The 13341-nt window shown below is 41.0% G+C and overlaps 1 protein-coding gene across 1 annotated transcript in view; it reads left to right on the top strand.

Moving 5' to 3' along the window:
* Positions 1-13341, top strand: part of CSRNP3 (cysteine and serine rich nuclear protein 3) — a 208750-nt gene that overhangs the window by 180502 nt on the left and 14907 nt on the right. The window contains exon 9 of the mRNA XM_059167137.1: positions 9787-10083. Within this exon, the coding sequence (XP_059023120.1) occupies positions 9787-10083 (297 nt within the window). The remainder of the gene's footprint in view (positions 1-9786; positions 10084-13341) is intronic.

The raw sequence follows: 13341 nt of genomic DNA, 5'->3' as shown, positions 1-13341 counted from the left end.
TTTCAGAGAAGTTGATTGAACTAATTCTCCTGATTAAACTAGAGAGTGCATCAACTCATAAAAGTTGCTCACTAAGGTATATTGTGCATGTATCTTCTCAATGGTAGCTTGAAATCAGCCATGATGAAACTATTTACATCATGGAACTTGACAAACACAACAGATTAGAAGCCCCCCCCCTTTTTTTTTCAGAGACACCATTGTTAAATATTTACCGGCACATTGTTGGATTCATTTGGCTTAACAACCACCAATAAAAGAAGCAGTGCTGGTCTAAACCAGAGGGAAGATAACAGAATATATGATAGTTTATATGTCTTATATGTTGATATTATCATCCTTTCTGGTGACTTTGGTGGTGGTACACAAGCCACAGACACATTATAAATTCAGGTTGTTAAAATTCTTACAGGTTGACAAAACAAGCAAATCTGCCTGGTTCTTGGAGGGTATAATTAAATCAGTTCCAATTTGCCATCTGCAATTAACAACTAATGAACAGAGAGTGATACTATAAGATTTGACAGAATAGCAAAATAATATGAATATTTTTCTTTATTTTGCCAGAGAATTAGTGACTAGATTGTCTATCCAACTCATAGCACAAAACCATGTCCCATACAAAGCCATTTACTGCACATCCTTGATGACCCAGAGCACATTGCTTTTTGAGAGAGCCAATTCTATTTAGCCAGCTCTAATTGTTAGAAATTTCTTCTTTACATTGACCAGAATGTTGCCATCTATTCCTAACTTTCAACCCTAATTCTGCCCTCTAGGCACACAGAATAAAACCTGCCCCTGTTCTCCAAACTCCCAAGTGTTTGAAAACAATGGTGATGGCTATGCCAATATTTGACAAGTGGGTTATGTGGGCTCCATATGTTTTTTTCTGTAGGATTAGACATTCTCAGTTCTTCCCATTAATCCTCCTAAGGCATGGTTTTCTGACATTTTTCACTCCTGTTACATTCCTCTGGATATAGTGGCATTTATTGATGTCTACCTCAAAATGTGGTATTTGATCTGGACATTGTACTCCAGATGGGACCTTTCCAGTATATAGGAATGTGTTACATTATTGCCTCCCAGGTTGTGGATGCTCTATCCCTGAGTATACACTAAAGATACAGTAGCTTTTTGGAACTTGATCATTTTGTGTGTTCATATTAACTAAGTAAAAGTAGGTAAAAGAGCAACAACAAAAAGCAAGCAAGCAGGGGTACCTGGGTGGCTCAGTGGATTAAGCCTCTGCCTTCGGCTCAGGTCATGATCCCAGAGTCCTGGAATGGAGCCCCGTGTTGGGCTTTCTGCTTGGCAGGGAGCCTGCTTCCCTCTCTGTCTGCCTGCCTCTCTGCTTACTTATAATCTCTCTGTCAAATAAATAAATAAAATCTTAAAAAAAAAGATAAAAGCAAGCAAACAAACAAAGTCCAGGTAAATCGGGTCAGCATCATCACACATCTTAAATCTTTATACATCTCCAGGCAAGAATCCTGTTTAGTGCTGGACAGGACACACAGAGAGTGATCAATAAAATCTGTTCTTTAATTTGAATAAACCTGATCTTGTCATCCTCAGATATGATAGGCCCATCCTTTAGTCTTCATCCAAGATTAAAAACTGTAGTTAACAAGACAGGGTCAAATTTGGGGTATCCTCTCAGAGCAGTGATCCTGAAGAGGAAAAGAGGACTCTCCCCTTCATCATCCCACCATGACCTCTGATGAGACTTGTTGGCGTATGTGCCACACCCTGCTTCCCAGTCTCCCCAGTGGTGAGAAAGAACTGATCATTCCTGTTATTCCCTGTTATTAGAGACATTTTCAATTCTTCAAATATCTAAACATTCAAGTATCCAACCATACTTATTAATCAGTTTGCATTCTCCCCTTTTATGTAAAGAGCATGAAAACTTTTGTCTGAGAATCACAGGATTAGATCAGTGGTTTTCTAGGTATGTTCCATGATGTCAGGGCTCTATACCTTATTCCTGCTTTTGTCTATTGTATAGTTTGAGGTTCTGCGTGGAGCTTAATTTGACAAATGGACACTGTACTCCAGATGGGACCTTTCCAGTATATAGGAATGTGTTACATTACCCCCTCCCAGGTTGTGGACATAACTCCAGGGAACTCATACATAACTCCAGTAGTCACTCAGACATAACTCAGACATAACTCCAGTAGTCACTGCTCTCTTTCTTCAAATATACAGAGGCGATCTGTTTAAATAATTCTAGAGTATTACCTAGAATTAGTTTTTCTTTTTAAACAATTCACTCCCATTTTTTAAAACTTTTTTAAAAGATTTTATTTATTTATTTGACAGAGAGTGAGAGAGGGAACACAAGCAGGGGGAGTGGGAGAGGGAGAAGCAGGCTTCCCGCTGAGCAAGGAGCCTAACATGGGGCCTGATTGCAGGACTCTGGAATCATGACCTGAGCTGAAGGCAGACGTCCACCCGACTAAGCCACCCAGGTGTCCTATTCACTCCCATTTTGATCAGCTTTTGATTCCTTTCCCCATAGGACTTCATACCTATTAGACTGACCAACCATAGCTTCAAGCTTTTTCATTGCTCGACAGCACGAATGGCCTGGACCTGGGGATTCTTATAGAAAACAGCTGAGAACTATCTCACTGTCTCCTACCTCTTTTTTATATGTTAAATCCTTACTAATATATCTTTTCTCCCGTTTCTGGTTTGAAGGTTTTCTCCTTGAGAGAGCCTGTGGAATCAGAAGAGGAACGAAATAACTCTTCTTCTTGTCTTTGTCTCTAGCCTTCCATTTCACTTGTCTATCATTTCCTCCTCCCTGCTGCTTCTATAACTTACATACATATTTCGTTGCTCTTCCCACACTATACCACATTTATCACACGGTTATCTGTCCACCAGGCTGGAAGCCCTTTAGATGCCAGAACTGTCACAGATCTGTAAATTCTGACACTAGGTACAATGGCAGCAATATGGTGATTAAGCATGCATTCATTCACTCACTCATTTGTTCAAAAATATGTGTTAATCAATTACTGTCGGACTGTGGTTAACAAAGGGCTGGGGAGGGCGCCTGGGTGGCTCAGTGGGTTAAGACTCTGCCTTCGGCTCAGGTCATGTTCTCAGGGTCCTGAGATCGAGTCCCGCATTGGGCTCTCTGCAACATGGGGAGCCTGCTTCCTCCTCTCTCTCTGCCTGCCTCTCTGCCTGCTTGTGATCTCTGTCAAATAAATAAAATCTTAAAAAAAAAAAACCCACAAAGGGCTGGGGACACAGTATCAGACTTAGTCTCTGTTCTCAATGCATGCACATTATGTTGGGGGATATACGTGAAGCTAATCACCAAAAATAGTATATTATTACAAAATTAGACAGCATACTGTGCTAATTAATTGCAGGCCAGGGAACATGAGTTGGAAGTTGGCTGCGAAAGTTCAACAATAGTAGCTATCACTTGGACCAGCTTCTTCTGCTGCCATGTCCATTAGAAAGTCCTCCATCACATGCTCACAAAATGGGTGCCCAGAGAAATGTCATTAATCTTCAGCTAGCTTCCTCTTGTCTTCTGTTCTGAGCTCTACTCCTCTGTGTCTGAATCATATTTTTCATTTCTGAATGAGCTAAGTCTAAGGACGCTTATACTGCTCTTCTGTCTGCTACAACATAGCACTGGGATCAGTGCTTGGAGTGTGGCTGCAACCATATCCTTTTTTTCCTTCTGTATAGAATTCTCCTGTTCCCCTAAGAATTCTTACTCTAAGCTGCTCTCAAGAGCCTGGCTTTAGCTCTGAGGTCAAATAGACCTGAGTTTGATTCTCAGTACAAGCATTAGTGAGACTTTGGCAAATTATCTTCTCAAGGCTCCCATTTTCTCAACTATTAAAAAAATTTTTAATAAGATTCTTGTATAAATTGGATGAGATAATTTATATAAAGCATAGAGCCTAGTTACTGGTTTTCAGTATATGGTAGCTTGGGTCATTCTCAACATCATTATCATCACTGTAATAGGCAGTAATCTGTGTTTGTGGAATTGAATTATTTTCACATTCTTATTTCTTTCCACTATCATCTTTACATGTGCTAATAACTCTTTAATAACCAGGAGACTTTATTACTAAGAATACCTTTTAGCTGCTGAAAGGGAGTGGTTTTATTTTGGGTTTTTTTTTTTTCTTGTTTTTAGCATTTTAGTCAATCCACATTTTCAGTAGTGTTTCCCTCTTCCTAATCGCTTTGCAATGAAATAGGTCTTTCAAGTAATTAATTCATTCAAAATTTCATTTCATTGGAATTTATGGAATTCATCTCTACATGACATGGGAAAAAAAAGAGGGGGGGTGGCAGGGGAGTGAATGCTGACTTTCAAATTTGAGCCCCTCTTGCTTTGTACTTGACCTAAAGCAGTCTGAGAATCGTTCCACTCCTCCTGACAGTAATGTATCCCAACCTTCAGGTGTATTTAGCTGGGCAAAGGTTTTACTCTATTGGGCTTATGAGATATTTGTTCATACTTTTTGGTACAAATCAAATAAATTTACAAAATTAAGATATTCAAATTCTATGTAAAGAAAGTTATAGTCCTTATAATTATAGAATGAGTCTGGGCAAGTTTATATAGTGACTCAAGAACCAAGTTTTATCTTAATTATCATTCTGGAACAAAGCAAGTACACACACACACATACACACACACACATACTCTAGAGTCTTTGACCTTGATATCCTTCTAATATATATAAATAAATGCACACACATGTAGGATAAAGATCAAAAGATCTTTAGATGATAAAGATCATCTAAAGATCAAAAATCAAATCATGAGTTAGGTCATTCTTATCATCTCTAAAGTGACTAAAGCAGGGGAACAGAGGAGCTACTCTCTAGAGGCCTATAATTTATTTACTTTTTGTTCTTTGCTTATGGACCAAGACAGGAAGTGGTCCTGTGTAAATCCCGTCATCTGACTAATTCGTAGGCCATTAAAAACACCATGCTTGTTCCATCTCAGGCCTTTGAACTATATTCTTGCTGAGTGTGGAATGGCTTTTCCTCCAGTTGGTCATCTCACTACGACTCCATCTTCAGAGTTAAACTTAGATGTGGAAGTTTTCCCTTCTCACCCCACCGGCAACCCCTCACTAGGTGCCCTGTGTTCATTCGCAGCTAGAAAATCCCTATGAACTGGATTAAAATTACTAGATTACTCATCTCTTTCCTCCAACCCATTGAGATCAACACCTGCATCTTGTGCTCTGACATAGCTAATGCTTACACACTAAGTAAGCACAAAGACTATTCAATATACTTTAATATATAAAAGTATATATATATAAGTGTATATATAGTGTATATTTTATGTAAGTGTATATATGTAATACCGTGGCAATTAAGAGCTCAAGCTGTGGAGTCAAATATCTAAGTTTGTGACTTGCTGCCCACCCTTTTTCTTGTGACCTTGGACAGTTATTTAGCACCCTGTGCCTCAGTTTCCTCATCAGCTAAGTAAGTACAATAATGTTTACCTAATGAGATTTTTGTGATGCTCAATGAGTTCATGCAGGTAAAGTGCTTAGAGCAACACCAGGCACGCAGAGTCAAAAACTGCTCTTATTAATATCGTTGCTCTCAGCCCATCTCTCTCCCACCTCCCTTTCTTCCTCAGCTCAAGCTCTCTCTCTCTCGCCTTGTACACACACATGCACACAGAAACAAAAGCAGGTTTGAGGACCAGCATTATTTGGTAGTTAACCACAGTGTAATTAAACCACATTTTGGCAAGGTTTGTTTTGTTTTTTGTTTTTGTTTTTGTTTTTTTGTTTTTTAAGCTCTTGTTCCCAACATTACTTTGGGAAAAGAGTTACTGAAATGGAAGTGGTCCACATCCCAGACTGTCTTCTAAGATATCTATCTCAAAAAAGAGCATTCCTTTGAATGTGCTCGTTAATCTGTATGCATTTTTTTTTTATAAAAAGGATAGGTTTTTGGATATATTGTGTTTAATTTTATGTACAAGTTCTACCACTGCCTTGTCTACCATCAGAAACTTGGAACCTAGAAGTACAGGGAAAAGCATATTAAATAGGGGTCAGGGAATTAAGTACTAAAGCATGTTTTGGAGAGGTCACACAATTAATGTGGACCTCATTGCTGTATAAAATAAGGAAGGACCATCTGATGAACTAAAGCCTGAAAATTCAATGAATCTATTTGAGATCGAGAAAAGACATTTAAAGGTAGCACTCATGTTGACAGAGAGATAAATGTTATACATGGATCTTATGGAGTCTCATCAGCCAGGAGATACCCTGCCATTCGCGACAAACAGATGGACCTTGAAGGCATTGTGCTAAGAGAAGTAACTCAGACAGAGAAAGACAAATGCAGTCTAATAACACTGATATGTGGAACCTAAAAAAGCAGAACTCCTAGAAATAGAGAGTAGAATCGTGGTTGCCAGGAGCTGGAAAGTAAGGGAAATGGGAAGATGTTGGTCAAAGGCTATAAACTTACAGTTATAAAATGAATACGTTCTGGAGAGCTCATGAACAGCATGGTGATTGTGGCTTACAATACTGTGTTACACACTTGAAGGTGGTCAAGAGAGTGCATCTGAAATGGTGCCATCACAATGGCAAGAACAGCTAATGCGACAGTGGGGATCATTCCACAGTATATAAGTGTATTAAATCGACACATACATCTTAAGCTTACACAATGTCATATGTCAATTATGTTTCAATAAATTTGGGGAGAAGAGAAAGAAATGTACAAAATGAATTTCTTGTGAAGATGGGTAGTAGAGTAAAGAAGTCAGGAGAAGTAGGTGAGGTGATCTTGAAGTCTTTCTGGCTTCTTTGGGCCAGATCTTGAGAGCATGATGGATGTGATTTGTGCTCACTGACTTTTTTCCCTATTGCCCTAATATAAGATGTTTTTGAAAATAATCTATGTAATGCACTGATTTTAAGTAGCATTTAAAGTTAGTAGGTTTGGCCTGGGTTTTAAAGGAACAAATGGGCACAGACTGCAGGAGGGACTGGCGAGGTTAAGAATCTCTCTCAATGGCCTCCACACCAGAAACTGTGAGGAAAGGGAGAAAAGGCAACTGACTAGGCTGAACACAGATATTTCCAGTCTTCATTAGAAACGGCAGAAATGGGGCTCTTGGGGGGCTCTGCCTTCAGCTCAGGTCATGATCCCAGGGTCCTGGGATCGAGCCCCGCATCGGGCTCTCTGCTTAGTAGGGAGCCTGCGTCCTCCTCTCTCTCGCTCTCTGCCTGCCTCTCTGCCTACTTGTGATCTCTGTCTGTCAAATAAATAAACAAAATCTTTAAAAAAAAAAAAAAAAAAGAAAGAAAGAAAGAAAGAAAGAAATGGCAGAGATGAGGGATGCCTAGGTGGCTTAAGCATCTGAGTCTTGATTTCGGCTCAGGTCATGATCTCAGCGCCCTGAGATCGAGCCCCACATGGGGCACGGCCCTCAGCAGGGAGTCTGCTTGGGATTCTCTCTCTCCCTCTGCCCCTCCCCCTGCTTGCACTCTTCCTCAAATAAAATAAATAAATAAAACTTGTAAAAAGATGGCAAAAATGTTAGGGGGGAGGTGAGGAGGAAACCTTGCCAGATCACCTCAGTGTTAATGTGAGATTTTGCAATCTAGATGAGGCCCCCCAGCGGGTTCCTAAAACAAGAATGAAAACAGTATGGAGCTCTGCGTGAAGAGTTTTTAGATTCTTAATTGAATTTTTATCTTGAAATGAAATTGTTTATCATAATTTAAATATGTGGGAATAAGAGGCGCAGATTGTATTTCTAAGAGCACTTATATTTGGAATAAGCTTCATCTCTAATTTATTTAAGGTAGCTTTTTTTTTTTAAGTTTTTAGATGCCAATTGTTAATTCATATTCCCCTAACAATTTTCACTAATATGTGAGTAGCCTTTTATTTATTTACTTTTTTAAAAATCAAGCCCCGTTGATATAAAATAGAGGGTTTTTCTTTGTTTTGTGATGTCACCGGTTGCTCGAGGAAGCATAAATATATAGAACACGGAAATTAAGTAGGAAAGAAATATTAAAAATGAACCATTCCTTCCAAGTTCTGGCTGTTCTGTGTGAGCTATGGAGTCAGACCTTGACACAGCTCACATAGACAGGCCAAGAATTAATGAAAACAAATCTAAATGCCACAAAGTTGACAAGGTGGGAAAGGTAACGCTTCCTATTTGTTAATGCAGCTTTACCTATCACAGAGGATTGAGTATGTGCTACGTAATTACACACCTGAATTTCCTAGGAAATCAGATCTTCACAGATATGCTTATGCTTCTATGAGCAAATGAGAATTAACAAAAATGATAACAGCAGCCAATCAAAGTAACATCCTAGTAGTGGACATCACAGAAATGTGGAAACAGGTTAGCCAATACAACACAAAGAAATGCAAACAAAGGAAATGCATTGCAGATCCCACTGAGAAGCAAAACCCCATAAAGGGGAAGGCCCATTGTTGCAAGAACACAGACTTAAGGTTCTGAATTATTTAAAAAATATAATTTAGTGGCTCTTGAAAATGTAGTTCAGAGGCCCTCTGTAATACATTTTAATGTACACTTCCTACTCTCGTATCTCTGGGTCCTGGGATCGAGCCCCACATTGGGCTCCCTGTTCAGTGAGGAGTCTTCTCCCTTTGCCTCCACCCCCCCACCTTCCCCCCACCCGGCTCTCTATCAAATAAATAGGTTTTTTTTAAATGACCTGGTAAAAATTACAATTAATGAAGTTTATGAAGTAACACTTTACAAATTAAAGAATCAAAACGGCATCTATATTTAGAGCAAGCCCTTACGGAGGTTCTACATTTATTCCTGTGCTGCTTCTCAGGATGGGTTCCTCGCTCATACTCAGAGAAAACGCCTCTCAGTGCTTTTTTATGAAGGAAACGTAATATGTGCTGGTATAACAGTAAGAAGTGAGCTGCTGACTCAGGGTTTACTGATGGATGAAATTAATTTAGAAAGAAATATAAATAGATGCACATACTCATAAGTAGATGAGACGTAGCTGTCCACAGGAGCTATGACGCAGATGCTATTGCTTGGGGCACAGGTTCAGGTGAAGTCCTCTGAGGGCTGGGTTTATTGTTTGGCTGCCAGTTGGTGAGAGCCTGCCGGCGCTGCTCTCTGTTCCCCGTCTTTCTGACAGCACACTGACCTGACTGATTACTTCATATCCAGCCCTCTTTCTTGGAATGTTCTGTAGGGTAACCATGTTTGTAGTCCCAACAGCACAGTGCAGCACGATGTTATTTCCTAGTTCATGGTTTTGCCCGCGTCCCAAAAGACAAAGTGGTTATTTCAAGGACATGTTTGCTGATTTACACGGCAGTGGCTTCTGCTAAGATACCGTCACCTCTGAACAAGGACACATTTATTCCACCATCAGAGCTGCCCATCACGAACTGAGTCTAAAGATAGCTTTCACTGATGGGCATGTGTCACCTTTGGCCTTTTCACATCGCCCTGGCTAAAAACTCTAACTCTGTACATTAGGGGGTTAGGAGTTCCAATTAAGTCTTCAGCTACCAGTGCATGTAAAAGCCTATCATTTTGATGCCTTCCTTTTTCTTTCCTGTGACTTCTCCAAAGAGAAAAATAAATGGAAATAATAAGACCCACAAACACTCCGGATTATGGGACATGATGTTTTATAATAGTTTTAAGCGTCAAAGTAGGGATTCAAGACCCTGCTGATGCTAAGTCCGTTTGCTGCTTCGTGTTTCTAGATGACCAAGAACGGCACAGTGGAATCTGAAGAAGCGAGCACTCTTACCGTGGATGACATTTCGGATGACGATATTGATTTAGACAACACGGAGGTAGACGAGTACTTCTTTCTACAACCCCTGCCGACGAAGAAAAGGAGAGCACTGCTGCGGGCCTCGGGGGTGAAAAAGATTGATGTGGAAGAAAAGCATGAGCTGCGCGCCATCCGCCTGTCGAGAGAGGACTGTGGCTGTGACTGCCGAGTGTTTTGTGATCCAGAAACGTGTACCTGCAGCCTGGCAGGCATTAAGTGTCAGGTAAGGATCTGGGTTTCAAGGACTCCAAAGAGGAGACCTCATACACACTCTCCCTCCCCTCCCCCACCATGCGGCAGAGAAAGAAATTTCTCCCATACAGGAAGAAGCTTTGCAGCAAGACAAGACCTACGGTTCATGAAGAGAGAGATATTAAGTCAGGGACATTTCTGGATGTACATAGTACGCTGACTGATCCATGCACGATCTGTGGGAGAGGCAGCCCTAGCTGTAGCTTAGTCCGTGAGAATCACATCCTCTTGGATTCATGTATGGTACCAGCTTGTTGTGGGTTTTTACAAGCACTCAGGGAGATCGTCCCATCTCTGACATGGGCATTTGTGTTTTCTGATCCATCTATGGGGTACGAAATGACGACAGGTTAGAGGTGGCACACACGGATGCGAAAATGACAGGACTGGGACTTAAGAAAATAGAATTCTACTCCTGGCTCTGCTTCCTGCCAGCTGTGTGAAATTGGCAAGTCAGGTGAGCTTTCTGGGCTCAGTTTCCTTATCTCAGAAATGAAAGGGCTGGGCTGGATCGGCAGTTGGCAAACTGTGGTTCACAGGACAAATCTGGCCTGCCACCTGTCCCTGTAAATAACATTTTAGCGAAGCCCAGTCATTTTGCGTCTCTTTGTTTGTCTGTTTTGGTGTCATCTGTGACTGCTGTCGTGATGTTACAGCAGCAATGAGTGGTTGCCAGGGACACTGTAGGGCCAACAAAGACTAAAATATTTCTTTTCTAGCCCTTTATCCAAAACAAAACAAAACAAAACAAAACAAAAGGAAAAAGGAAGAAAGAGTTTACCAACCTTTGGATTAGAAGATCTTCAAGTCCCCATTCATCTATATGATTTATGCTCTAAGTTATGAGGAAACTTGCCTTTTTTTTTTTTATAAAGATAGCCACTCAGGCAGGCCAAAAAAGAGGATAGATCTCATCGGTTAAGCAGTTGCTTAAAGTGAATTAATAGAAAAGGGATTAATGGGTCAGAAAGCAGCTATAGATTCTGGCTCTGCCCTCTGCCCCTACTTTTTACTGAAACCAGGAGACAGGGCTGGAGTGTGCCTTCTCCTTTGTGGCAGAGGAAAGTCCCTGTGCCTGGATAAGGAGGCAAGCAGAGCCAGTTCTTTCTGGGTGCCTGCACTCTGGTCTGCATACAGCTGAATTAGTAGCAATTAGCAAATGTCTTAGGAGGGCCCTTGGATTGCCGTGAATTCCACCTATTATCACCTGAGTGACGAGTTCAGTCCCATGACACTTGGTGAAACCAAACACTCTGCTGATGGAGCCCAGTCACTCTAATTCTTGGGTATGGTGACATCAACATCCCTTTCCCTCAAGAAGCTTGTAGTCTCCTGGAGTGAGGAGGGGGAAGGGGAGAGCCAGAACCTAAATGCATGGGTCCACCAAGCAGAGTCATAAATGGGCACTGCTGTCCCAGCCCTGCAGGACACATACATGCACCGTGGACCAGGGACCCAAACAAATGGAAGGAAAACCAACGTGGATGAACTACTAGGCTTCATGAGACCAAGGGGGTGTCAATCTGGCCATGTCAGGCAAAAGGTTCATTTTATAATAAGCCAAGAAGAGGGGGTTGGCCAGTATGGAAAATGTCATCTAATTTTGCTTAAACATAGCAGGCAAGGGATGGGGGCAGTAAGTTGGTGTCGTTTAAAATCGGGCGTGTGCGCCCTCATGCAGTGGAAGTGAAGGGAGCCTGGGGGAAGGAGCGACTTTGAAATCATAGGAGCAAAAGACAGGGGGGACGGTAGAAAGGAGAAAGAAGAAAGCACAGGAAGGGGGTCATGAACTAAAACTCCACACTTAGAGCCGGAACTCATTTTTAATTTGAATACAGGTTTTTTTTTTTTTTTTTTTTAAGATTTTATTTATTTATTTATTTATTTATTTTAAATTTTTTATTTTTTATAAACATATATTTTTATCCCCAGGGGTACAGGTCTGTGAATCACCAGGTTTACACACTTCACAGCACTCACCAAATCACATACCCTCCCCAATGTCCATAATCCCAACCCCTTCTCCCAAACCCCCTCCCCCCGGCAACCCTCAGTTTGTTTCGTGAGATTAAGAGTCACTTATGGTTTGTCTCCCTCCCAATCCCATCTTGTTTCATTTATTCTTCTTCTACCCACTTAAGCCTCCATGTTGCATCACCACTTCCTCATATCAGGGAGATCATATGATAGTTGTCTTTCTCTGCTTGACTTATTTCGCTAAGCATGATACACTCTAGTTCCATCCATGTTGTTGCAAATGGCAAGATTTCATTTCTTTTGATGGCTGCATAGTATTCCATTGTGTATCTATACCACATCTTCTTGATCCATTCATCTGTTGATGGACATCTAGGTTCTTTCCATAGTTTGGCTATTGTGGACATTGCTGCTATAAACATTCGGGTGCACGTGCCCCTTTGGATCACTACATTTGTATCTTTAGGGTAAATACCCAATAGTGCAATTGCTGGGTCATAGGGCAGTTCTATTTTCAACATTTTGAGGAACCTCCATGCTGTTTTCCAGAGTGGCTGCACCAGCTTGCATTCCCACCAACAGTGTAGGAGGGTTCCCCTTTCTCCGCATCCTCGCCAGCATCTGTCATTTCCTGATTTGTTGATTTTAGCCATTCTGACTGGTGTGAGGTGATATCTCATTGTGGTTTTGATTTGTATTTCCCTGATGCCGAGTGATATGGAGCACTTTTTCATGTGTCTGTTGGCCATCTGGATGTCTTCTTTGCAGAAATGTCTGTTCATGTCCTCTGCCCATTTCTTGATTGGATTATTTGTTCTTTGGGTGTTGAGTTTGCTAAGTTCTTTATAGATTCTGGACACTAGTCCTTTATCTGATATGTCGTTTGCAAATATCTTCTCCCATTCTGTCAGTTGTCTTTTGATTTTGTTAACTGTTTCCTTTGCTGTGCAAAAGCTTTTGATCTTGATGAAATCCCAGTAGTTCATTTTTTCCCTTGCTTCCCTTGCCTTTTGCGTTGTTCCTAGGAAGATGTTGCTGCGGCAGAGGTCGAAGAGGTTGCTGCCCGTGTTCTCAAGGATTTTGATGGATTCCTTTCGTACATTGAGATCCTTCATCCATTTTGAGTCTATTTTTGTGTGTGGTGTAAGGAAATGGTCCAATTTCATTTTTCTGCATGTGGCTGTCCAATTTTCCCAGCACCATTTATTGAAAAGGCTGTCTTTTTTCCATTGGACATTCTTTCCTGCTTTGT

This window comes from Mustela lutreola, chromosome 3 (genome assembly GCF_030435805.1).
Source record: "Mustela lutreola isolate mMusLut2 chromosome 3, mMusLut2.pri, whole genome shotgun sequence".
Classification (NCBI taxonomy): domain Eukaryota; kingdom Metazoa; phylum Chordata; class Mammalia; order Carnivora; family Mustelidae; genus Mustela; species Mustela lutreola.
This window is presented reverse-complemented; position numbering and strand designations above follow the sequence as displayed.